A 26,966-nucleotide genomic window follows, 5' to 3' on the forward strand; every position below is an offset into this window, starting at 1 on the left:
ATAAGTGTCTGCACAGCGAGGTCACCTTGAGGACTGTGAGTTCGTGAGGGCAGAGGCTGTGTCTTGGGTAACTCCGTTTCCAGCATTGGGTCTCACACACAGTAGGTGCAGTACAAATGCTAAATTAATGAGAGGTCAGGAAATCATGTTTTTTAAAAAGGGGATGCATGTGGATTGGCAGAAAGGGGGAAGGAGAATCGTCTACTACCATGTAATAGAATGGGATTTCTGGAGGGCTTCTAGTTCCGGGGTATATAAAACAAATATAATTCTTCCTGGAACATTAGGCTGGAAAACCTATTTTGTTTTTGTTTTATTCTTGTGATTTTCCTCTGTTACATAAGTGTCTTTAAGGTAGAGTTTTAGATACAGTAAAGGTCTGGGCAGATCTGTAATACACTTGAGCCCCAAAGGTTTTCGTTTCTTCATGATAATGAGTAAAATAAGTTGCCAGTTAAGGCTATGAAATATCATTCTTTAATAAAACAGGTTAGAATGTTAACAGCCTGCTGGATTGGTAGATGTTTGGCGTTCCCTGAAGGACAAGGATCTTGGGACCAGTTTTTTTTTTTTCTTGAGGGCCTGTCACATCTACATTTTGCCAACTGCCCAGCAGCGAATTTAAAAATAAGTTCTAAAATTACCTACTTGTTTTTGGCTCTGTTGTAGTGTCTGCTGTGATTCAGATCTGCCGTTGTTTGCTGTGTACTCCACGCTCCTACTCTTTGGCAGTTATGCATGTGTGATTTTTGCAGGAATAGCTGTCTAACAGAAATGTGGACACAAGAGTTTATTTTTCTCCATCATAACCCTTCTCAGCTCTCCACTTCTTCCTGAGACTGATCATTTTTTGAGGCAAGAGCATAACACCTCCTCTTGGATTTGTCAGCTTCCAGAAAGAGCCTTTTTTGTAAGGACTTGTATGAGCTTGGGTTTCACCATCATTATGGGGGAGGCACCAAGACTGCACATACCCTGGCGAATTAATGTCTACACAACACCTTTCATAGCAATAGTTCCCAGCTAGCATACCTGCTTCTGCCAGTACAGAGAAACAAACAAACAAAATTAAGTATTTTAATGCAATATCCCCCCACCATGGGAGAAATAAACTGTAAAAATGGCATCATTACCAACAGCTCATGTGATAGGAGGGAATTGACCTTGATTTGGGACCAGTCCACCTTTTTAAATTTTTTAAATTAAATTTCCTTTCTCAAAAAAAATTGTAATAAAATGCACATAGCATAACATTTACTATTTTCTACTGTGCCATTACGTGGTAGTTGGTAGAGTCACAGTGTTGTATAACCATTACCACTGTCTAGTTCCAGAATATTTTCATCTCCCCCAAAGGGAACACCATGTGCATGAAACAGTCCCTCCCCTCTCCCTTCCCCCACCTCCCTGCCCTACCGCCCCTGTCAACCACCAGCTTGTTTTCAGTCTTTACATATTTGCCTATTTTGAACATTTTATATAATCATATAATATACAGCGTTTGAGGTTGGGCTTCTTTCACTTATCATAATATTTTCAGTCTTTCTCCCTACTGAAGTGTGTATCTGTGCCGTATTTCTTTATATGGCTGAACAATTATTCATTGTATGCAGAGACCACATTTGCTTACACATTTGTCAGTTGGTGGACATTTGGATCATTTCTACTTTTGATTTTTGTGAATAACGCAGCTATGGATATTGTACTGGTATCTTTCTGAGTTCATTTTCCATTCAGTTGGGTATATTCTTAGGAGTGGAATTGGTGGGTGATGAGATAATTCTGTGTCTAACTTACCAAGGAACAGTGGCTGCACTATTTTACATCTCACCAAGTAATGTACAAGAGTTTCAGTTTCTCCCTATCCTCTCCAGTGCTTATATTCTGAATTATTTTGGTTTATATGGTTTTGGGTTTTTTTTAACAGCCATCCTAGTTTGTGTGAAGTGTTCTCTCATTGTGGTTTTGATTTGCATTTCCCTAATGACTAATAATGCTGATTATCTTCATGTGCTTGTTGGCTATTGTGTATTTTCTTTCAATAAATGTCTATTCAAGTCCTTTGCCCATTTTTTAATCAAGTTGTTTGTCTTTTTGCTTTTCAATTGTAGGTGTTCTTTATATATTCTGCATACTAGACCTTTATCAGATATGATTTGCAAATATTTTCTCTCATTTTGTTTTTATCTTTTCATTTCCTTGATAATGACCTTTGATGCACAAAAGTGTTTAATTTTCATGAAATCCCACTTACTTATCTATTATTTTGTTACTTGCATTTGGCCATTGCAAAGCCAATGTCATAAAGATTTACCCCTGTATTTTTCTCTAAGATCTATATTGTTCTAGCTTATATTTATGCTTTTTATTAATTTTAATTAATAAATTATAATTTATACACCTCCAGGGTATAAAGTTATGTTTTAATACATCTATACAATGTGAAATGATTAAATCAAAGTAATTAACATAGTCATCACCTCACCAGCTTATCATTTTTTGTGGTGAGACATTTGAAATTTACTTAGTTATTTTGAACTATGTAACACATTATTATTGACTATAGTTACCCTGTTATGCAATAGATCTTAAAACTTATTCCTTTTGTCTAACTGAAATTTTATACCCTTTGACCAACAGCTACCCATTGTCTCCCTCCTCTACTCCCAACCCAGCCTCTGGCAACTATCATTGTACTTTCTACTTCCGTGAGTTCAACTTTTTAAGATTTCATATATAAATGAGATCATACAGGACTTATCTTACTATGCCTGACTTATTTCCCTTAGCATAGTGTCCTCTTGGTTTATCCATGTTATAGCAAATGACAGAATGTCCTTTTTAAGGCTGAATAGTATACACACACACACACGTAACAAACACACACACACCACAGTTTCTTTATCCACTGATTCATTGATGGACATTTAGGTTGATTTCATATCATTGCTGTTATGAATAATGCTGCAGTGAACAGGAAAGTACAGATATCCCTTCAGTGATTTCCACTCCTTTTGATTATATACCCAGAAGTGAGATTGCTGGATAGTTCTATTTTTAATCTTTTGAGGAACCTCCATACTGTTTTCCATAGTAGCTATACTAATTTATATTCCCATCAGTGGTGTACAGGGGTCCTTTTTCTCTGCATTCTCACCAATACTTGTTAGCATTCTTTTTTTCTTTAATAGTAGTAATTCTAACATATGTGAGGTAATATCTCATTGTAGTTTTAATTGACCTTTCTCTGATGATTAGTTGTTTGAGCATTTTTCATATACTTTTTGGTCATTTGTATATCTTCTTTTGAGAAATATCTCTTCAGGTCCTTTGTTCATTTTTTTAATTGAGTTATATTTTATTAATATTGTTTGAGTTCCTTGTGTATTTTGGATATTAACCTCTTATCAGATGTATAGTTTGCAAATACTTTCTCCTACTCTGTAGGTTTCTCTTCACTCTGTTGATTGTTCCCTTTGCTGTGCAGAAATTCTGTTGTTTGATGTCATTCCATTTGTCTATTTTTGCTTTTGTGGCCAGTGCTTTTGGAGTTATATTTAAAAAAAATTAGTGTCCAAACCAATGTCATAGACCTTTTCCCCTATCTTCCTTTAGTAGTTTTAGTTTCAATTTGTATATATAAGTCTTTAATTCATTTTGAATTGCTTTTTTATATAGTGTGAGATAAGGATCAAGTTTCATTCTTCTGCCTGTGAATATCCAATTTTGCCAACACCATTTATTAAAGAGGCTGCTTTTTCTCATTGTGTGTTCTTAGCACCTTTGTTGAAAATCAATTGACCATAAATGCATGGGTTTTTTTCTGGGCATTCTATTCTGGTTTATTGTTCAATGCATTTGTTTTTGTGCCAGTACCATGCCATTTTATTTACAATAGCTTTATAATATATTTTGAATACAGGGAATGTGATGCCTTCAGCCATTTTCTTTGTGCTCAAGATTGTTTTGGCTATTGAGGGTCTTTTGTGGTTACATATAAATGTAAGGATTACTTTTTTCTATTTCTGTGAAAAATGACATGGGCATTTTGATAGGGATTGCATTGAATCTGTAGATCACTTTGGGTAGTATGAGTATTTTAACAATAGTCATACTATTGTTGACTTATCACAAACATGGGATATCATTAATGAACATGGGATATTGTTCCATTTACTTCTGTTTTCTTCAATTCTTTCATCAGTGTTTTGTAGTTTTCTCTACATAGGTCTTTTACCTCCTTGGTGAAATTTACACCTAAGTATTTTGTGTTGTTGTTGCTCTTGTAAATGGAATTGCTTTCTTTTTCATTTTTGGATAGTTCATTATTAGCATATGAAAACATTACTTATTTTTGTATGTTGATCTTGTATCCTGCAAACTTACTAAATTTATTAGTTCTAACAGTTTTTTGGTGGAGTCTTTAGGGTTTTCTATACATAAGATTATGTATACCAGCAAACAGAGATAATTTTGCTTTTTCCCTTTCCTTTCAGGAAACCTTTTATTACCCTCTTGCCTGATGGCTCTGGCTGGGACTTTCAGTTATATGTTGAAAAGAATTCGCAAGTTCTGTAACTGTAGAGGAAAAGCTTTCAACTTTCCACCATTGAGTATGATGTTAGCTATGGGTTTTCCATGTATCCTTTCCATTATTGTATTGAGATATATTCCCTCTATACCTGTTGAATTTTATCATGAAGGGGTGTTGAATGGTTTTTCTGCATCTATTGAGATGATCATATGATTTTTATATTTCATTTTTGTTAATGTAGTGTGTTTATGTATTTGTGTATATTGAACCATCCTTGCATCCCAGGCACAAATCCCACATGACCACAGTGAGTGATTATTTTAATGTGTTGTTGAGTTCAGTTTGCTAATATTTTGTTAAGGATTTTTGTATCTATAGTCATCAGGGATATTAACCTGTCATTTTTTTTTCTTGTGATATCCTTGTCTGGCTTTGGTATCAGGGTAATGCTGACTTTGTAAAATGGGTTTGGAAGTATCCCTTCCACCTAAGTATTTTGGAAAAGTTTGAGAGTTGGTATTTTTTCTTTATGTGTTTGGTGGAATTCAGAAGCACAGCCACAAGGTGGTGGAATTCAGAAGCACAGCCTTTTCTTTGATGGAAGACTTTTTATTACTAATCCAATCTCCTTCCTTGTTATTGGTCAGTGGTAGGTTTTAAGGGTTTAGGAACTTATCATTTCTTCTAGATTATCCAATTTGTTGCCATATGATTGTTTATAGTAATGTTTAATGACCCTTTACATTTCTGTGGTATCTGCTATAGTGTCTCAACTTTCAATTCTCACGTTATTTGAGACTCCCGTTTTTTTCCTAGTCAGTCTAGCTAGGAGTTTGTAGGTTTTATCTTTGGAAAAAAACCAACTGTTAGTTTCACTGATATTTTCTATTTCATTTATTTCTGCTCTGATCTCTTTTGTTTCCTTCCTTCTGCCAGCTTTAGGCTTAGTTTGTTCTTCCTTTTGTAGTTCCTCAAAGTGTAACATTAGGTTGTTTATTTCAAATCTTTCTTCTTTTTCGATATAGACATTTATTTCTATAAGTTCCCCTCTTAGCATTACTTTTGCTGCAACCCACTAGTTTAGGTATGCTGTGTTTCCATTTTCATTTGTCTCAAATGTATTTATATTTTTGATCCATTTTAAGTTCATTTTTGTATGTGGTGGGAAGGGCCCAATTCCATTGTTTGGCATGTAGAAATCCAGTTGTCCCAGCACCATTTGCTGGAGAGATTATTCTTCTATCATTGCATGGTCTTTACATCCTTGTCAAAAATGAATTAACCATTGGTGCATGGGTTTACTTCTGGACTCTCAGTTATATTCTATTGATTGTAAGTCTGTGTCAGTACCATGCTATTTTTATTACTATAGGTTAGTGATAAGTTTTGAAATAGGGAAATGTGAGTCCTATAGCTTTGTTCTTTTCTCAAGATTATTTTGGCTATTTGGCTCCTTTATAATTCCATGTGAATCTTAAAATTAGCTTTCTTATCTTTGAAACAGAATGGGATTTTGATAGGTGTTACACTGAATCTGTAAAGCACTTTGATTAGTAATACTATCTTAACAGTATCATCTTTCAATCCAGGAACACAGGGTATTTTTCAATTTATTAAGGGTGTCTTTAATTTTTTCAGCAGTGCTTTATAGTTTTTTATGTACAAGTGTTACACTTCCTTGGTTTAAATTATTGCCAAGTATTTTAATCTTTTTTATTATAAATGGGTTGTTTTCTTAATTTTTTTTATCAGGTTGTACATTGCTGTTGTATTTGTATACAAGTGATTTTTATTGTTTCACCTGGTATCCTACAACTTTATTGAATTTACTAACTCCCATAATTTGAAGTTGTGTGTTTATGTATAGTCTTCAGAATTTTTGAGATATAAGATCAGGTCATGTACAAATAGAGGTGGTTTTACTTCTGTCTCTCATATTTAGATGTATTTTATTCCTTTTCCTTGTCAAACTGTTTTGGTGAGAACTTCAGTAAGTTTGTTGAATAGATGTGGTGGAAGTTGGCATGCTTGTCTTGTTCCTGAACGTGGAAAGATGGCTTTCGGCCTTTTACCATTAAGTATGATGGTAGCTCTGGGCTTTTTAAAATTAATGCCCTTATCATGATAAGGAATTTCCCTTATATCTTTATCTTTTTTCATGATAAAAATGTCATGAAAATGGTACTGAATTTTGTCAGTTGCTTTTTCTGCATCAATTTAAATGATCATGTGATATATTTTCCTTCACTCTATTAATTGCTAGTATGTTATTTAAGTATTAATATACTGAATTTAGTTTGCTAGAATTTAGTATTTTAAAGAGATTCTTTCTTTAAGAAAAAGGAAAACATAGAACTAAATTGTTTTTTCTGTGCCAATTTGTACTCCTCTTTTCTTCTCATTATTTCAGAATTAACCAAATTAAATATTTGGTTGTTTCTTTCACCTTTTTCACGTTGTCTTTGTGAACAGATAACTTCCAAACCATGTACAGATGATATAATATTGTAAATGGTAAACATAATCCTTTCTTACCCATTTCCATTTTGAGCTTTTCCAATATTATTATTCATGAGATATTTTATTTATATCTCTTCACAATGATCTTTTTTCCTCCAAAGAAGAGAAGGGTAAGTTGGAAAAATAATGTTCCTTGACATTTCAACATTGGAGTGCATGGAGAAATCAGTGCCTCTGACACCTCCGGTAGAGTGTTTTTATAAGCTCTGGTTCCTGTTTTACGATCTTAAAGCTTTATCACATCCGTTGCTGTTTTAAAAGTTTCAGAAAAGGTTGTTCCTAAGGATAGCAAGACTTTGCAAAGAGTAGTTCTGTGATTGCATTCTGTAGACATGGTGTTTTCCAGTAGTTGGTTCAGTGAAATAACAGATTATTTATAGAAACCAGGTGGAATCAATATGATGCGCTGAGCTAACTCAGAAAAGATCTTTCTAAAAACACATAAATGTTAGGTGAAATATAAACAAAGGAAGGCTCTCAAAACGTAACTAAGCTCAAAAGAACGAGAAGGAAATCCAGATACCAAAAATAGAGGCATCAAAGCCAGCAGGGTTAGAGGAGGTGAAGCCAGGGAGGCTGCATGGGAGTATCAGACCATGCAAAGGGCTCAGAGGCAGAGGTTTCAGGGGTTAATGCAGCGAGAGAGCACCTTAGTCCCATGTGCTTTATAACAGAACCCTATGCATAAAGTTGCAAATTGTATAGGGATGCCCTTTTAGTGAAACAAAAACTAGAAAATTTTTACTCCTTAGATTGACAGATAAGTAATGAGTCATACTGTAGCCACAAGGAAAGAGATGAAAGAAAGAATTACCCACTAGAAACTGGAAGCCCATGCTTATATATGAGGTCCAATTTCAGGCTAGCCAATGCTACATACTATTAATATACAAATTGATGTAACCCATAGGGGCCTAGAAGAGGCAAAAGAAAACTCATTCTGAACAGCTAGAGCATACACAGGAAACGAACCGCAATGAAGGAGGGTCCTTCTGTACTAAGGATAGGAAAATTAGCTTCCCAGTAGCTGGAATTCTAAGAAAAGTCTGAAAGAGTCTATAAAACACCGATGAAAGAAGATACAGAAATCAAAAAGCAAGAGAAGGGTGGTATGTAAGAACAGGTAGAATTGGAAGAAAAATTCCAATAGACATGAAAAGTCTAGTGCTTTAAATTAAAACATATTGGAAAATTATTAAGTGGTTTCAATAAAGCTGAAGGGTGAAGGGAAATTAAAAACATGGAAGAGACTTGGGGATGTGGAAGACAGAATGAGATCGATATAGAGATATTATAGATGGAAGCTCCAGGAGAAGGAGAAATATAGAACGGAGGTGAGGCAGGAATCTCAGTGTTTTCTGTAAGTGAAGATCAACAAACCTTCAAGCTGTTGTAGCTTTCCAGACCTGAGCAGCTGAACAGGATATGAAAACAAACCTCTACCCAGTCATACCCATTCCCTCAGCAATCAAAGACAGAGGGAATTATTGCAGAAGAAACCAGAAGGAAAAGACAGATTCCCTGGAAAAAAAGAAAAAAGGCAAACTGAGTAAGCCTCAGTGCTGATGAAAAGAGACAGGAAAATCGGAGTTGTGTGTTCTGAAGTGTTTGCATTGTTCAAAACGGGGGTTAAATTATTTTCTAACTTTTGACCTTGTCAAATATGCAGGCTAGAAATGTAAGGGTGACCACTAAAATAAATAATGCAGTATTCCTCTCAACCAAAAAATAAAAAAATAAAGCAGAGAAAAAGCCTGATAAGCAAGAAGCATAAAATAAATGACACCATACATATTTTTAAATATAATTGTATATTTATTACCCATACATATCTCTGGAGCAACAGTATAAAATATAGACTGGAAAGTTGTTTCTTTTTTACAGAGGGAGAAGAATGGGGAGTATAAGGAATTTATATTTGAGATTTTATTCTTTTATGAAAATCTGAAGCAGTTCTCAGTTAGGCCTGCTCCTGACATTGCAGGACTTGGTATAACAGTACCAACGGAGACCGTGAACCGCGCATAAATATGCGAAACTATAAATCAAGCTAGCAAAGAATTGTGCTTTTATGATGACACCTTCATAAAGTCTGGTGCACTTCCTGGTTCCTCGCTTACTTGAAGGCCTTAGTGGGGACAAGGCAGCCTGGGAAAGAGCTCACTCCCTGGACACCCCCTCTTTTCTTCAGAACCCCAGCTCTGCCCTGCACACTGAGGGCATCTGCACACATGTGGTATGGTGGACATCCTAGCCCACACATCCAGTTTCTGTTCATATACTGTGCAAAAAGCAGCCCTTGGCCACCCCACAGGCCTGGGGTGTGCACATATGGTCTGCTTTTAGGGGGCTGGAGCTCAAGATGAAGTTGAGTTAGCCTTGAATGCAGGCCTGGGGGTCACTAAGCAGGGACTTCTAAGGTCCCAAATAACTGAGGTGGTAGAAGGCAGGCCTGGGCAGTGGGTGGATGTACCTCCTCAGCTGTGGACCCCTCACCATGTGTGGAGAAAGGGCTGTGGGACAGATTGGGTCCCTCTGAAACAAAGAGTAGCGTTTTTAAACAATATTTCATTACAGGCCGAGCACAGTGGCTCACACCTGTAATCCCAGCACTTTGGGAGGCCTAGGTGGGCAGATCACCTGAGGTCATGAGTTTGAGACTTGCCTGGCCAACATGGCTAAACCCCATCTCTACAAAAATACAAAAATTAGCAGGGCATGGTGATGTGCACCTGTAATCCCAGCTACTCAGGAGGCTGAGGCAGGAGAATCACTTGAACTCTGGAGGCAGAGGGTGCGGTGAGCCAAGGTTGTGCCACTGCACACCAGCCTGGGCAACAGAGCAAGACTCTGCCTCAAAAACAAAAAGAAAAAAAAAATCATTATTAAAAAAAGAGAGAAAAGCATACACCACTCCAGACGGCATCTGCCAGCACAGGAGCCCTGCCAGCAAAGCCCCATCTGATCTTTGTCAAGTTATTTGATACAGCTGAGTCTGTTCTCTCACCCGCTTGGTGAGAGACCAACATATGTGATTTCAGTGATCCTTCTCACTTCTGGGGATCTGTGACATTCTCATAAGCCCCATCACAAGGAGGAGCTTCTGGGATGTCCAGGGTGGTTCAGGAGGCATGTTCCTCTGGTTCAGGGGCGTGGGGGCAGAGCCTAGTCCTGCATGGGCCCCAGCTTCTGCGGAAATAATGTATTTTATGCCTTTTATGTCCCCACGTGGGGCCTGGCTGGTGAGGGTACCCTGGGGCCAGGCAGCGGGAGGAGCGCCTTCTGCGCACAGTGCCTTTTATTTTGTGCAAGAGTCACGGCCAATGCTGGGCCCATGTTAGACAGGGAGGACAGGCCCTTCTTTATACCTGTCACATTCTGAAACCAGGCAGCACAGGGAGCTGTGGACAGTCAGTGATGTCAGCTACACAGAGAGACAGGTGCCACGAGCTAACTCCTGTGTCTGCACATCTGTGCCGTTCAGGGCAGTTGTTCAGCTGGACCCAGTGAGATTAATTTGGCCCATGGAAGAGGAGAGGGGAGGAGAACCAGTGTGAAAGGATGGAGAAAGTATTTTTCTTCCTCAGCCATGAGACGTTTTGCCAGGCTTAGCTAGCTGAGGCTCACCCTTAATTGGTAATTGTTATTTCAACCGAAGGGATCAGAAATGCTCTCTCTTGGAAAGTCAAAATGAACTTTGGCTCAAAGAACTGTGAAGAACAGCCAGAGCCCCACTTCTCTTTCGATGGCCCTGGGGGAGGTAGGCGGGTCTGCGGTCATGAGAGGGGCCTCCTCAGGCTCCAGACTAACAATTGGGGTTGAAGGGGTTGTACATGGGATTCAAGGACCTGCGGCTTCTACAACTCCATATGTCCTGACGTTCCCACAAACGCTATGGGTCCCTATTCGTCTGCCTGGGCTGCCGTAATAAGGTGCCATAGGCTGTGTGGCTTAAACAGCAGAAATTGACTTTGTCACAGTCTGGAGGCTGGAAGTCCAAACTCAAGCTATCTACAGGTTGGTTTCTCCTGCGGGCTGTCTCCTTGGCTTACAGGTGGCTGCGTGCACCATGGTCTTCCCTCATCTATTCTTATTAGGACAGCACCCATGCTACATTAGGGCCGTCCTAATGACCTCGTTTCACCTTAACTACCATTTTAAAGGCCCTGTTTCCAAATGCAGCCCCATTCTGAGGCAGGAGAGGTGAGGACTTCAACATGTGAATTTAGGGGGGACACCATTCAGCCCATAATCTCCTCGTGGGTACTAGCAAACTCCTGTAACGACAAGCAAAATGACAGCCTGATGGTAAAAATCAAAGCACTTTGGCCTGCCTGGGCAGTTTTCAAGCACTCCCTTTGGGTTTATAGAAATAAACAGATTGGGCATGGTGGCTCACACCTGTAATTCCAGCACTTTGGGAGGCCAAAGTGGGAGGATCACTCGAAACCAGGAATTTGAGACCAGCTTGGGCAACAAAGCAAGGCCCTGTCTCTACCCAAAAAAAAAAGTTTAAAATTAGCCAGGCATGGTGGTGCACACCTGAGGTCCCAGCTGCTCAGGAGGCTGAGGTGGGAGAACTGCTTGAGCCCAGGAGCTCCAGGCTGCAGTGAGCTGTGATTGTGCCACTGCACTCCAGTCTGGACGACAGTGAGATCCCCATCGTTTTAAAAAATAGAATCGAATAGCCAAGCTCCACATTTCTTCACAGCCGTGGCAACCTTGAAGGGAATAGGTTCAGGAAAGGCAGGGATTGCTCCTTAGCCTTCTGTTTTAGAAGAAAACTCGCTTGATTTTCATTGGGGGTCAAAATAATCAAGTTCTGCGGAACGAAGCCGGCCTGTGGCTGGGGTCCTGAGCCTCGGCGGGGCTCTCACCCGTGCAGTGCAGGGGGCTGCAGGAGGAGTCAGGCGCGGAAACGTTCACCCGGAAACAGGCCGCTCCTTGCAGAAATGTCCTGGGAAGCCCAGAGTCCAGCGGGTATGGACCGGGCACATGCACACTTCGGCAAGGAGGGGGCGCTGGCTGAGGGAAGGGCTGGAAACCGCGTTTTCCACAACGGGGAGCCAGCCTCGAGGCGCCCAGATGGCCTCTGCTGGAAATCAGAGGCAGCTGGTGAAGCATCACGCCTCCCCCCCCCACTCCCCCCACCCCAGTCTGTCTCATTGTACGATCCGAGTGTTGAGGTGACCCGAGACTGACGCGCTGGCTTTATCTGCAGGCTGAATGAGCGCGACCGCCTGATCAAGAGGCTGGGCCGGAAGACGCCCCCGACGCTGTTCCGAGGCAGCTCCCTGCAGCAGGGCGTCCCGCGTGAGTGCAGCGGTGGGGGAGGGGGGCGCTGATGGAGCTGTGGGTGTCGGTGGGGGCGGGGGCGGGGCTGGTGGGGAGTTGGGGGAGCGGGTGCTCATGGGGACCGGGTGGATACTGATGGGGATGGGGCGGGGCGCACCTTTGGAGGTAGAACTTCAAAATATGTATTTGGCCCCAGGAACGTGCAACCTGAATGTAGGTAATGCCCTGGGACCACAAAACCCTTAAAGTTCTGATGTGGTTAAGATCCTAACGTCAGCCTCCCAAGAAGGGTTTTTTGAAGGCTTAAGCAGTATGACCTTTAACTGTTGCCCCTAGAGATAGCAATATGAACTGTTTTGTGTAGTATTGCCATATTCATTGAAACGATGACCATCATTGGGGAAAAACGTCTCCATGCTTCTCCCAGGAAGGCTGCTCCATATCTGAGGCGTCCGCCTGCCACCCCCGCCCCCACCTCCAGATTCCCTCAGCGGGAGCTCATGGGCTTGTTTTTAGCAATCCAGTCATCAGATCTCAGCTGCCACAGATCCAGGCTGCCTTCCCCAGGGCCAAGGCCAACCCAGCCCTGCCTCTCCCGGCCCTGTGGCCTCTCCAGCCCCTCTCCACCCCATCAGGGGCACAGGCCAGCTCTTCCTCCCATACCCACTCCCTGCCTCCCTTTCCCTTCCCGAAGAATTTAGAGGGAAAGGACTGGTAGAAAGAGATGAGTTGGGCTGGATGCCGTGGCTCCCACCTGTAATACCAGCACTTTGGCAGGCTGAGGCAGGTGGACCACTTGAGATCAGGAGTTCGAGACCAGCCTGATCAACATGGTGAAACCTCGTCTCTAATAAAAATACAAAATTAGCTGGGCATGGTGGCGTGTGCCTATAATCCCAGCTACTTGGGAGGCTGAGGCAGGAGAATCACTTGAACCCAGGAGGTGGAGGTCACAGTGAGCCAAGATCACACCATTGCACTCCAGCCTGGGCAATAAGAGTGAAACTTTGTCTCAAAAAAAAAAAAAAAAAAAGAAGAAGAAAGAAAGAAAGAGACAGAGAGGTTTATGAACGTGAAGAACCATTGTTCACACAGTACAGGCAGTGAAGGATCTGTGTTCAGTTGAGCTCCACCTATCAACAGGTATTTGCAGACTTTCTCAAAGGACAGACGAGGAGGAAGACAGAATATCATCGCCTTTTAGTAATCTACTCCCTGTCTTCACTTTCCCATGTGGAATATCACATGGAAAGAAGGGGACTGACGTGCTTCTGTCCTTTAATGCTCCAGTGTCCAGGAGGTGGATAATGCTGCCCCAAGGACACAAAGCAGAGGCTCAGGTCAGAAAGTGGCTGACCCAGCATTGCTCAGTGACATGCCCTGAGGTCTGGACTGCAGCCTCAGACTCTAGCCCAAGAGAGAGGTGAAGTCAAGAGGTTTGATGGGACGGGAGTGCTGACTGCTGGGCAGCCCTCTGGAGATGGGCTGCCTGGGTTCCTGTCCTTGCTTCCCTGCTTTTTTGTGACCTTGGGCAAGTTACTTAATGTCTATTTCTGCATCTGAAAAGTTGGGTAATATGAGAATTTTACTGAATGCTAGAGGTTCAGTCTAGGTCCTGTCACCCACAGCTGCACAGAAGGCCAATCACTGAGACAATTATTGCCAAGGGAGAAGGCTTTATCTGGTGCTACAGCCAAGGAGGTGGCAGATTAGTCTCAAATCAGTCTCCCTGACTGACTAAAATTAGGGGTTTATAGAGCAAGGAAGAAATGTAACGATGTGTAAGAAAATCAGAATCAGGAGGGGTAAGGAAGCAATCAGGATGAATGAGGGGCTTGGCATCCTATAGTCTGGATGAGATCACTGGGTGAGTTTCAGATCTTTGATACTGTTTGCTTGTTTGTTTTGTTTTTTGGGACGGAGTCTTGCTCTGTCACCAGGCAGAAGTGCAGTGGCGTGATCATGGCTCACTGCAACTCTGCCTCCCCGGTTCAAGCAATTCTCCTGCCTCAGCCTCCCAAGTAGCTGGGACTATAGGTGCACGCCACCATGCCCAGCTAATATTTGCATTTTTAGTAGAGACGGGGTTTCACCATGTTGGCCAGGATGGTCTCAATCTCTTGACCTCGTGATCCACCTGCCTTGGCCTCCCAAAGTGCTGGGATTACAGATGAAAGCCACCATGGCCTGCCTCTTTGATATTTTTTGGGAGGCCTGGGAGGTCCTTACCTGAGGAAGAAACTCAGATAAAACAAATGTAAGTGTCAAGCTTTAAGACCAGAAGGACCATTTCTGTTTTTCCAATTAAAAAAAAAAACACAAAAACTGTCTGTGGGACTATTGGGTTGGTTTCAATTAGGAGGATTAAATGAGATCATAAAGTACCTAGAACAGTACAGGCAATATAGAGTCCCATCAATGTTGGGTATTATTATTCTGCCATTATCTGAATAATTTGGGGAAACTTACATATTTCTCTAAATTTTTATTTTCTCCTGTGGAGAAAAAAGAATTTTAATGACATATATCTTACACAGTCCTTGTGAGTCTTCACGACAATATGTGTAAAGCACCTTCTGTATGCCAGACACGGAGAAAACACGTACAGGTTCCCAGAACTCTACAGGGTCTCTTCTGTAGAGCTGTGTTGCCTCTCTGACGAATGTTTCAAAACAACCGTAGACAGAATATACACAATATATATGTTGTGATCAAAGACAGAGTGAGAATTTTTATGGGAAAGTCATAAATGTCTTAAGACAACTACTAAATGCTTTTCTTAAATCAATATTTTGAAGGCCAAAAAAATCTACTGAATAAATGTAAGAAATAAGAAGGCTTCTAAAATCACACCACATTTTTTAAACACTCAGTGACTAGTACTAGAATCTGATGGATAACTTATTAGGACGTTTCTGTCATTAACAGCCAGAGAAGACCATCGGGTGGTCAGAACTGGTCCTGGGGTGCAGGACGGGTGTTTAGTGGGTCTCAGCCTTTGATGTTCCCCCTGGGTCTGTTGAGGAGGCTGGCAGGAAAAACTCTAATCTTGGTAGTACTGTGAGTTCCTGTGAGCCACCAGCATACACTGTTTGTCACCAGCGTTTCCTACACAGTCTGATTTCCTCACCGTCCCCAGGGTCTTCTCGTTTCTGTGGCTATTAGGAATCTTTCCAGACAGGAGGCTGCTATTTTCATTAAGATCCTATCAGAGCTCAGATTCAAAGGAATGCTACTTAAAGGGAGTTTTATTCCAAAATAATGAAAAAAAATGACATGATTTTATGGCCTTCACCACATGTTCTATGGAGAAGACAAAACAACTAAGAAATCCATCTATCCTCCCACCTCCTGTCACCTACACGATTCTTTCCTCCATTCTGGCTGTGGCAATTTAGAAAGCAGATGTGTTAGGAAGCCAGCCAGAGAAGGTTCACAGTTAGCTGGGTCCATGCGAGCTCCTTCCAGGCCTCCATCAAGACTTTCTGGCTGTTAGGACTTCCTGAAAGATGAGTGAGAGTGGGGAAATGCAAAGAGCTGGAGGCTTCCTCTGAGCTGTCCATTTGGATGCAAATGTCAGTTAAAGGTTCATTAGGCAGAGCAGGGGAGCAGGCCTGCCTCTTTATCAGGTGGGGCGGGTCGCTGGGCAGGCAGGGCTGGGTGAGTGGTGATGGTGTCTGTTTTTCCAGTGAAACCCCTCTCTTGACAGCTTTAACTCCCACCAGGCCTGGTTTCTAAGAGGAAAACGTTTTATCTGAAATTTTATCTGAACCTGGGAGGACTCCCTCTCCCAAGATAAACCTATCAGGCCCTCCTCCTTTCGCTCTTGAATTGTAGAGTCCACTTGTGTTCTCAGTGAAGGTTAAGAAAGCCTTAGCGCAGAGCAGGCTGGAAATGTGGTGGTAGGTGCACCCAATGGGAACTAGGGAGGATGGTGGGAGACATTTGACACAGACCTCAGGGTGCTCTACTTACCCTGGGAGGTTTGCAACAGGAGGAGGAACTCCTCTGTCTCTTCAAAGGGAAACCTCAAAACCCTTCCCACCCCAGGGGGGCTGAATCATCCTGCTGCAATGCCACGGGAGCCCCTTGTGGCCATGGCACTAATGCACACAGAAGAAGTGACAGAGTAATGAGCTGAAGAAACCCCCGGAGTTGGGTTTGCAGAGGACACAGGCATGTTATGGAAAACAAGATAAATAAAAGAAAAAGCTTTTGCACCTTTCATTTGAACAGGGAGTAGATATTCCAAAGGCTAAGGTACCCTTCCCAAAAGCACACATCCATACTTATTTTTACGTCTCCATGAGTTTCTCCATGAGAAAGAAAGCAGACCAAAAAAGATATAAGAATTGTTCCTTTTGGGTAGACTGTTGCCCCGGCCCTTTCTTTCTGGCATGGACGTGGAGGCCTCCATGTTGGTGCAGTGTGAACTGGCACTGAGAGAAGGAGAGAATCCTGCAGCCTGCGTATGACTGGGCACGACATGTCCTGGAGCCCATAGAGAGGAGCGGAGCTTGAGAGTACTTGGGCCTTGCCTGGTCCAGGCCATTTAATTTACAGAAAAGTACACCAAGACCCAGGGGACTTACAGAGCCCAAAGTCACATGGACAAGCAAGGGCTAGAACAAAGTCACATGGCAGCAAGCAAGGGCTAGAACCACCCTTTCTTTCTTGGCCACCACGCAACCCCATGCTGCAGCCACTCGGGGTCCCCAGAATCTAAGATAAAAACCAGCGAGCGGAGAAAGACATCTTCAGGGTGGAGAGCTCAGCAGCGCTCAGCCTGCCACCAGGAGAGTTTGTAAAGAGTATGTCCGGTCCTTTGGAGTGACTGTTCGTTACTCAGAAACACTTCTGTAGGACTGAGGAGCAGCCCCTGGGTGGTGCAGCAGCTGTGGAATTAGCGGCTACCCTGCCATCGCAGCCGCTGTCCTGCCAGGCCCCCTCAGGAGACATCAGATGTGTACTAGAAATGATCCTTATTCAATCAAGGACTGGAGAATGGAAATTGTCCAAGTTGACCACAGTATATAGCCTTGTTACTGGAGCAGACGAGGCAGTGTTATTTGCTAGATTTTGTTTTGAAACATCCCAAGGAAAGACATCTCCTCTTTGACTGCAGTAAAAATGCTTCACAAAGAGCACCTTGTACAGGATTTGGGGTGGGAGTGTGTGTACCACACAGTGCCGGAGGGAGGCAGGAGGCTGGGGCAGCTCCTGCAAACCAGGCAATGGAGGTTTCTTTGTCCCTGCTGAACTCTGATTAAGCAACTTGGTGAAAAGCCAAAAGCTCTTAGGAGAACAGGAATGGTGGCATTTGCTCTTCAGTGCTTGGAAGCAGATCATGTGAAGACTCTGAAGCTCTCAGAATCAACGCATAGCCACCTCATCAGAGAGTTCAAGTGCACTGGATGTGGGCCCAAGGCTGGAACAAGCATGTCTGCCCCCAAGGGAGCTCCCCTCCAGGCTGGTGCTGCCTTCAGGCTCAGGGACCCACCTGCTCCTCTACCCAGTAAATGGGGGCTCATACCAGTCTTCACCTTGGCTACCACGTGGTGGTAATTTTTGGTTCATGTGTTTTGTTTTGCTAGAAATGGAGGTGAGCAAATAGACAAAAGTCCCCTGTGGAAAATTCCTCTCTGTTCTTCCATTCACCCTGGCTCAGCTTGTGTCACCTTCTGTCCCGCCTGCTGCCTCTTCCTCCCATGGCCTCACTGGTCTGGGGCCTCCTCCCTGCTGCTCAGCCCATGTCCACATTCAACTCTCAGGCCACCCCTGCAGACAAGCCCATGCCTCCCCGGATAACCCCCCTGAGCCTTTGGGATTTGCAGGCAGTGGCTGGAAGGCATGTTCTCTGGAAGAGCCGGGAAGCCAGCCCAGGACTGGGACTCTCAGTTATGGGAACACACAGAGTCAGAAATCAGCCTGAGTGTCGTGATTTAAAGCCTCCTCTTCTCCATCCCAAAAGGACTCTTCTGTCTCATTACTGTACCTCTTGATACTCTAGAAATTTCATTTTTAAGCCAGATGTCTGAGGAAATCAACAAGCAGTTTAGGAACTGATACATGGGCACATTTTCTGACAACTTTTCTCCTTTTAAAGAGTATGACACTGAACAAACAGCTCCCTTGATAAGTTGTAGGCATGCATGGATGGAAGTCAAGAGTGTCAGGTTTTTGATTGTGTTGTCTTTTGGCCGAATGTCTAATTGAGCTGTGGGACTTTCCCATACCCCTGACACAGGAGGGTTAGCCATGGAGAGCAGTGCTTATAAATGTCTTTCTGTTGGAAGGGCCCGTTGGAGGCAAAGCCTCACTCTGAGCTTGTGAACACTAAAGCTCTTCCTCAGCTCTAGAGTGTGGACCCTGAATTTGCTTCCCAGCTCTGCCACTCACGAGGTCTGCACCTCGGGCAGGTCACAAAAATCTCTGTACCTCAATGTTCCCATCTGTGCAGTGGGAGGAATATAATCACATATCTCATAGGGTTTCTAGGAGGAGTAAGTGAGCTATATTTGATAGAACAGAGTCTTAGACACATGGCATTTAATGAGTACTAGCTATTATTTATTTTATTAGTAGTATATAAACTGATTATATGAGAACAGTCTTCCTGTGGCCACAGGTCCAATGGTCACTAAATTCCTTTTGACTTTATTGTGTAATCTTTTTCTTTGTTTACATGAAAACAAACCTACCTTGATTACTTATCACCACTCCAGATACGTCTGATTTAAAAACAGGGCCGCGTGTGGTGGCCCACACCTATACTCACAGCACTTTGGGAGACCAAGGTAGGCAGATTGCTTGAGGTCAGGAGTTTGAGACCAGCCTGGCTAACACGGTGAAACCCCATCTCTGCTAAAAATACAAAAAATTAGCTGGGCGTGGTGGTGCGTGCCTGCAGTCCTAGCTACTCAGGAGCCTGAGGCAGGAGAATCGCTTGAACCCTGGAGGCAGAGGTTGCAGTGAGCCAAGATTGTGCTACTGCAGTCCAGCCAGGGTGATAGAGCAAGACTCTATCTCAAATAAATAAATAAACAAACACAGGAAGCCTCCACGCATCACGTGCATTTTGCCAGCTTGCACTACTAGTGTTGTGTGTGTTTTCCCTGGCATGTTTACAGCTTCATAAATTAGCCGGCTGTCCTACAGCATCAGGCAGACAGGAGTACTTCCTCTTAATTGGCAGTGGGAAAGTGGAGATGGGGACTGATGACCCACTGTGTATGATTCCCACACTGAGCTCAGATGCAGCCCCCCACAAATAGGAAACTTACCCTGGCAGCCCTTCCCATCCCAGCATCAGCAGCTAGAACCATGGGACCCCAATCAGCCTGTACATGGCCATCATGGCCCCTCTATGGTGACAGGTTTCTTCGTCTCACACCTCCACCTACTCAAGGCTAAGGAGACCAGGTGTCGCATACCACTTACCTGCATGCTGCCAAAAAAGCAGCTCATTTTAAACCTAGTGTGCTCCCCCAATTCTCCCGTTAACCAGGTTCTCCTGTGTGCTTCGCTTTCAGACGGGTATGCTTTTTCTCAAGAAGAACACGGAGCTCTGAGTCAGGAAGAAATCATCCGTGCTTATGACACCACCAAAAAGAAATCCAGGAAGAAATAAGACGTGAATTTTCCTGACTGATCTTAGGAAAGAAATTCCGTTTGTTGCACCCGGAGTTAAAACATCTTTGTCAGAAAAGACTGGCGTCAGCAGCCAAAACACCAGAAAACACATTTCTGTGGCCTTAGCCAAGCAGTTTGTTAGTTACATATTCCCTCACAGACCTGGAGTGTAGAGCGCAGGGGAAGCCATCTTTTCCCTCCCAATTTGTCTGCAGTGCTTAGGCTGACTTTTGTTTACGTTGTCATGAAGCATTCAACTGTGCTCTGTGAGGTGTGAAATTAAAAACATTATGTTTCACCAATATTTAAACATCAGTACTAGTTGTCCTGGGAGAAGGGGAAAGGAGTTTTATGTTGCGTGAGAGGCCCATCCTGTGTAATCGGAGCAGGGCACACTTGCTTCCTGTTTGGTCAAGTCACAGATTAAGTCCAACGGGCCACATGCAGACTTCACTGTAGGCAGGTTGCTCTCCTGCTTTGATTCCTGTTTCGTTTGTATGAAGTTGGCATAAACTTCTTGATTGCAGTGAAATCACAAAAATCTATTCCAGGGTGGTCAACCTGAGAACATTTATTTGAATCTGTTTGCCGCATTTCCAGCAGGGTGAACCCACTGATGCTCTGGCAGAATTTTCCTCACCCTCTCCAGGTGCACTCGGCCCAGTCCCACCACCGTGTCCAGGTGCCCCTCACCCCCACATCTGCTGCATGGCTGGCCATGGTGCTCAGTGCATGGCGGCTGATGGGCAGCCAACCCAAACCCACGCCTTTCCTTGTTCCACTGCAAACTCAGATACAGATGCGAAAAATTCCTTCTTCCACCACCCTTCTCGTTCTGTAAAGAAAAGAAATATAGCCTTTTCCGCATATATTCTGAATGTCTCCTTGCCTCTGTCTGATGTGGGGCCACCCCGAAGGTCAGAGTGGTGGTGGAACCCTTCAGCACTCCGAATACTCACCTCCCAACCTCCAGACTGCCCGGCCTTTGGCATCCACTTATATTAGAGCCCACGCTTGTTTCAGAGCACATTTTGGACTTTCACTGTTGGGAACTGAATGAATTTATAACGTGCCTGTGCGACGCCGGAACGCACCTGTTGCTCTTAGCTTTAGAGGCAGAGGATGAGTAAACCCAGTTGCAAGGTTATAGGACATCGAGCGGGGAGAACAAGAGGGCCACAGAAGTCTTCAGAAGGAGAAGGAAGGGCATGGAGACACTGAGAGGAGGGCACAGAGGAATCACCACCAGATCTCTACAGTAGAAACTCTGAAATAAGCCTGAGACCCAGACAAGTGTCCTGGTCAGCCAGTGTATATTAAAGCTTAAACAAGACCTTTACATACAGTTTTAATTGAAAAGAATTCCAAACATTTCAGGGAAACACCTTTTTAAAAATATACTGACGTGGTTTCCTTTCTGTATCCCATCGGTGTTAGACACAGGTACCTATCGGAATACGGCGAATCCTGAATTCTAAGACAAGGAAGGGAAGTGCTGAGTCACTGACTTTCCCAACTGCAGAGTCCCACACTGTAAATCTGAACCAGAACCTAGATGCCCTCAGGCATGAATGTGAGCACCTGGAGCCCTTAATAAGCAGCCTGCCTGGAGCCCTGTTCTCTGCTCTGCTTGCAAACCAGATTTTGGATGGCCTAAAGACTCTGGCAACTGTTACTGGTGAAAATGGGAGTTCAGAGCATGTTTTGGATTTTCACTGTTGGGAACTGAATGAAATTATAACGTGCCTGTGCCGCGAAGGAGCACACCCACCACTCTTAGCTGGAGAGTCAGAGGATGAGTAAACCCTATGGGGATGAACGTGCTTAATTAGGAAATAAGACATTTGTACGCTTTGCTTCCTAACCCTTCATTATCAGAAATCTACAACTTATTGGGCATGGAAATAATTTAAAATACGATTTGCATTGACTAAGAAAACCAGTCTTTACCTGTGAGGTGACCGGAATGCAGAGAGGGCCTGAGGGGCAGCAGAACAATGTAATTCACGTTGCTGAGGCTCCCAAAAGGGCCGTTTCTTTCTCCCCAAGGTGCGTAAAGCATTTTTAAATACTAGAGCACCCAGCAAGACTGAAAGACTGTCACGCAGGAGCTAGGACACGAAATGTGCCTGTGACTAACACGACAGACCCAGAAAGGTGATGACCAAAATATCCAGAGGAGAAATGAAAACTGGAATTGAATGTGAGTTACGTGTCGTAACTGTTAATGCTTGGTTGTGTTTGGGAACTAAGCCTGTTTGGAAAGAGTGGATTAAAACCTCAGTTTTTTCTCAGCTCTGTCTTGAACTTGGAGCCTTCCAAATCAGAACTATGAATTTAAGTGTGTGTTTGTGTTTGGGGGTTTTTGTTTTTATTTCTTAGAGTTCATATTTTTTCTGGGATTTAAGTATACAGGTGTATTTTCCTATTCACTTGAGAAGTAGACTAAACAGGCTTTGCAATGATGACACATGCACACGGAGGAACACATTAGAAGAGGTGCTTTTCTGTCCTCTCACGTGGTTGAGCATTCTTACAGCTGAACAACTAAATTGGTTTTCTAGGAGGAGCAGCTGTCACTGCATGTGATGTATAATATTTAGCCAGGGCCGACTCGGGGGCTCAGTCATTTGTCCTATCTTTAAATTGAGGTCAGAGTGTCACACACAACCCCTCCCCTGGGGCAGGGTGGACTGGCCTAAGTTGCATACCCTGGCTGTCAGCTCAGAGAAAATGCCACATGGTGCTTGTCACTCTGCCACACACTGACTCCCGGGCTGGCAGGTTACACTTGGTTAGTCCTCCAGGGCCAGACTCTGGATTGAGCTAAACTGGCAGAATCCACTCAGACCGACCCTTGGTCTACTGCTGTACACAGCCCACTCCTGCGTCGAGTCTGTTTTGTCCTGGATGTCCCTGCAAAAGGAAGAGACCAGTTGTGCTCTGAGCTTAGTTCTGGGTTTCCACTGCCCACTGACACCTGCCAGCAAGGGTAGCTGTGGAAACATACACCAGGAGAGCAGGGTAGCCTGGGTAAATACTGCATGCTGATCAGAACAGGCTCATCGTCATTTAGGAGTAGAGCTGATAGTCTGCCTCAATGCAGACTACTCCAGGCTTCTTGACCATGGTTATGTTCCCCCATCTCCCAACACACACATGCACACATGAAAACAAAAGCATGGTAACTCTTGGTTCATTCGGTACACCATACAAAATGTGCTTTGGAGAGAGAAGAGCTATTTCTTTGACACTAATGGAGGAACAGCCCGAGAAGTGAACCTGGGCTTTGGGAGAACTCTGCTGAGATTCTGTTGACATTTTCCTTTCCTTGACAGGCTTCAGATCTGTCTTTCTATAGGGAGCTGGCTGTGAAAATCAGTAATAACTTCTCAAGCGTGAAAAATGGGGGGGAAAGTGAGTCTGGGTAACTAATGTCTTATAATGCATATGTATGTAAATATTACAGGCTTTAACGTTGAATTTTTTAAAAAGAAAGCTATAGTCTGTAATTTCCATTTGTTATAAGACCTTTAATCTTGTTGTTTGGAACCAGACAGCATTTTTATCAGGTACTTGTGTTCCAAGGGATTTATGTCTTAAAGCACAGCTGAATTGGATGTTTGCAAAACTCTGCTACGGGATAAGGTGGTCTTTAGTTTTGAATGTGTGAAAGGACTGCGTACTCTTCAACCAGGTTTGAGTTACTGCCCAGGGTCATTGTCTCAAAGTAATTCAAGGAGTGATTTAGCTTCAGCATTTGAAATGTAGCCTTTATCTCCTGGGATCCATAAAAAAATGTAAACAGGGAAATGGTGGCTAAGCAGAGCCTGAAATAATAACTTAGCAAAGAAATGAGTTTATCAGATCGAGTCAAAAGATGGCATCCCCCTATTACACTCTAGAAATGCTTTCTTCGTGTAAATGTTTACACGCACATATATAATAATGCGGACAGTTAAAGCCCCCTGCCATCAAAAACAGAAAGTCAGTTGGCTTTGTTGTTGGTTCTTCATTGGCTCAAGGCAATTAACTGTCTCAGTGTAGCCTTGGGGGAGATTATTTAACCCCATCATAGCCATTTTTCCATCTTGAAGGGCAAGAAGGACCATTAGAAGGTTTTCAGCGGGTTTCGGAAGTGAGGGCTCCAGACCCCATCATTAGGTACTCTCGAAAGGAGCAGAACGGCCATATTCGATGTGTTGTACTCTTCATTTAGTTTTTTTTCTCAGCATCCCAAATTGTCCATCAGTACATTCCCGTTCACCTTACCCGATCTTCATTTAATGCCCAGTTTCTAACTAATGCTCTGTTTAAAGCTCTCTTAATTTGTTGGATATGAGTGATTTGTGAATCCAGCATGTAACCCTGAGCAAGGAAAAAAGGGAATTAAGCCAGCATAAATCTTAATGGGCAGAAGCCACAAACAAATGGGAGCAAGAAAGAAGGCTTTGCTCCCCTGCGCCCCACCACACGTATAATCCAGTGTTAACCTCCGAGGAACACCTCTGCTCTCCAGACTGAGGAGAGACAAAAGAGTGATTCTTTTTACACCCAGCCTGGCGCATTTTCAAGTGACAATCTCGGGCCCTAGTTGCCTTTGAGACATCCACTCTGCTCTTTCTCCCAGGCCTCAGCCCAAGAAAAACATGCTCTCAAGATTAGCCCATAGGCAGTTCTTGTGACCTGGCTAAAGAAAGAAAGGAGACCTGTTTGTTTTAAAAGTCAAGCGCAAAGTGTCAGGTGGCTTTGATTTATGACAGAAAGAGGAAGAAGAAAGTTGGAAGAATAGCACTATCCAAATAACCCTGCCCAGGAAACTTGGGGGTCAAGAGAGCTTATCAAGAGCCTTTTATAGGTGAGCTCTTCCGTGTGAAAGAAAAAAGGCCGGAAAGAGGGAGAGAGGCCAGAGAGCGGGCTGCCAACTCACTTCCAGTGGGATTGGAGAGTGTTGTATTCTTAGAGATAACCTGGTATGTGGTTATAGGTGAATCAATAAATAACTAAAAAAAAAAAAAAAACAGAAAAAGAAAACCTGTCGTGGAGTTTCTTTCCTTCCCTGCACAGTAAATACTTTGGGGTTTTCATGGATAAAATCAGTGTTAAGTACTGTAACTCTTACTCTCCTCTCCCACCCCGCTCTCTCTCCCCCGTTGCCCGAGATGGCCAAGTTCAGGCCTGTCCCATGCCGCTTCCCTCTGAGCCTCCCTCTCAAGGGCCATGCAGGCAGCTGCAGCAGGGCCAGCTGTGGGATGGGGCTGCAGGTCACTGAATTGCCGTTCAAAAGCATCATCTTTGTGGCGTCTTTCTCATGCGAGCAAAGCCATGTGCTCTCCTGTCTGCTGTCACATCTGTGCCTGGATTGCTTAAATATTGTTTGCAATGGGGAGGTTTTAATCTGGTTATGCAGAAGGAAGCAGGGCTGTGGGGACATGTTTAATTGGCTCCCAGCAGAGTGGTGAGCACTTCCATGGCGTGTGGGGTTTTTTGTTCCCTCCCTCTAGAAGTGTTACCATTTTCACGTCCTATTAATGTCCTCTGGTTGTTAAATTACAGCAGCACATTATAGTGCACTGGGTTCCCTCCTGGAGTGAATACAAATGAAGGGCATCTACTTGTATTTTTAGAAGTTTTGGGATAATTTCGTGATTTGTGGCTTTGATCAATCCTGTTGACTGGTGTATGTCTGCGCAAACCTGTTTCAAATAAATCTTTTGTTAAAGTAAGTGATTGGACTCTGTTTTCTTTCGGAATTTTCGTTTCCACTAATAAGCATTTACTGCCACGGGGACCGTGGCCTGTAACACAGGGTTTGTCAGCAGGTGCAGGCTCAAGTACACATACACTGCCTGGAGAGCCAAGGCCTGGGCAGCAGTGTTCGGTGGCAGGAGCACGGGAGAGTGAATTGCAGATGAACGCATGCTCCTTGCTCTGAGGCAAGGCCCCCTTTTCGAGAAGAGAGTCCAGGAGGCCACACTGAGTTTGGATTCAGTCACTCAAAGGAAAGAATGGTGCTTACATGACCTTCTTCCTGCATTACTTCCCTCCCTCTAGTTCATCTCAGCTGGCTACAAAAGGAGAAGGAGGCAGCTCAAATTCAACTGGCGAGCAGGAAATTGTGACCTTGTTACTTTAAAAAGAGGAAAGACACCCCTGCCCATTCTCTGTAGGTACAAGGAGTTGCATTCAGGTAAGCATCCATTGCCTCCAGGTTCTCTGTGATGCCTCAGCCAAGGCAGCCTCCTCACACCTGGGGTAAAGTGGGAGGAAGCTGGGGGGCCCAGATGTTGGCCCCTTGCCTGGCTTTGTTTGGGTAGCTCTATACTTCCCCAGCAGCGCGTGACCTGGGGGTGAAAGACAGCCTGTTGGATGACCGTCCTCTTTAGAAGCTTGAGCCTGGATCCCAAAAGACTTCTTAATTGCACTCTGAATTTATTGCAATCTTCCATAGCGGACTTTGATTCCTCCCAGATGGTCCAGTCCTATCAGACATGGATTTGACCAACTCAGGGCAGTCCTGGCCTCGGTGGCTGCGTCCCAGGCATGGAAAGGACATGGGAGGCCTCAGTTGCAGGCGGAGAGTTCTACAGCTTAGAGCTAGCCAGGGAAGGGCTTTCATCTCCTGCTCTACATTGGCCAGGCCTTTTTTCCCCAATGGTGAAAAAAATAAAAATGATTTATTTTATTTATAACACAATCAACAGCAAAGTGTTAAATTCCAACCTTTGCCATTTCTTGTTCATATCTTTACAAAATCTGCCTTTGCTGCTGCAATGGTTTTCTGAAATGTCATTCTTCACTGGTGTTCAGCAGAATAAACTCGAACCACTGAGAGGCCCTTATCAGCTGAAAACAGTCTGCAGACCTAACCTTTCTGCCTAAAGCAATGTTCTTTGTAATGGGGTCCTCCAAAAAAGTCTTAGGATACTTTGAAAAATGATTCGGCTTCTGCTACTATTTTCAGAATGTTTATGGAAGAGACATA

The 26,966-nt window shown here is 43.6% G+C and overlaps 1 protein-coding gene across 6 annotated transcripts in view; it reads left to right on the plus strand.

Moving 5' to 3' along the window:
* The window catches only part of ATP8A2 (ATPase phospholipid transporting 8A2), a 660,345-nt gene extending 634,638 nt beyond the window's left edge, over positions 1-25,707 (plus strand). For all 6 annotated transcript variants that reach the window (XM_035302377.3, XM_078375201.1, XM_078375203.1 and 3 more), the window contains 2 exons: positions 12,276-12,367; positions 19,882-25,707. In XM_035302377.3, coding sequence (XP_035158268.1) covers positions 12,276-12,367; positions 19,882-19,979 — 190 coding nt within the window. In that variant the 3' untranslated portion in view covers positions 19,980-25,707. The remainder of the gene's footprint in view (positions 1-12,275; positions 12,368-19,881) is intronic.
* The last annotated feature ends 1,259 nt before the right edge of the window (positions 25,708-26,966 follow it).

Source organism: Callithrix jacchus, chromosome 5 (assembly GCF_049354715.1).
Source record: "Callithrix jacchus isolate 240 chromosome 5, calJac240_pri, whole genome shotgun sequence".
In the NCBI taxonomy this organism is placed as follows: Eukaryota; Metazoa; Chordata; class Mammalia; order Primates; family Cebidae; genus Callithrix; species Callithrix jacchus.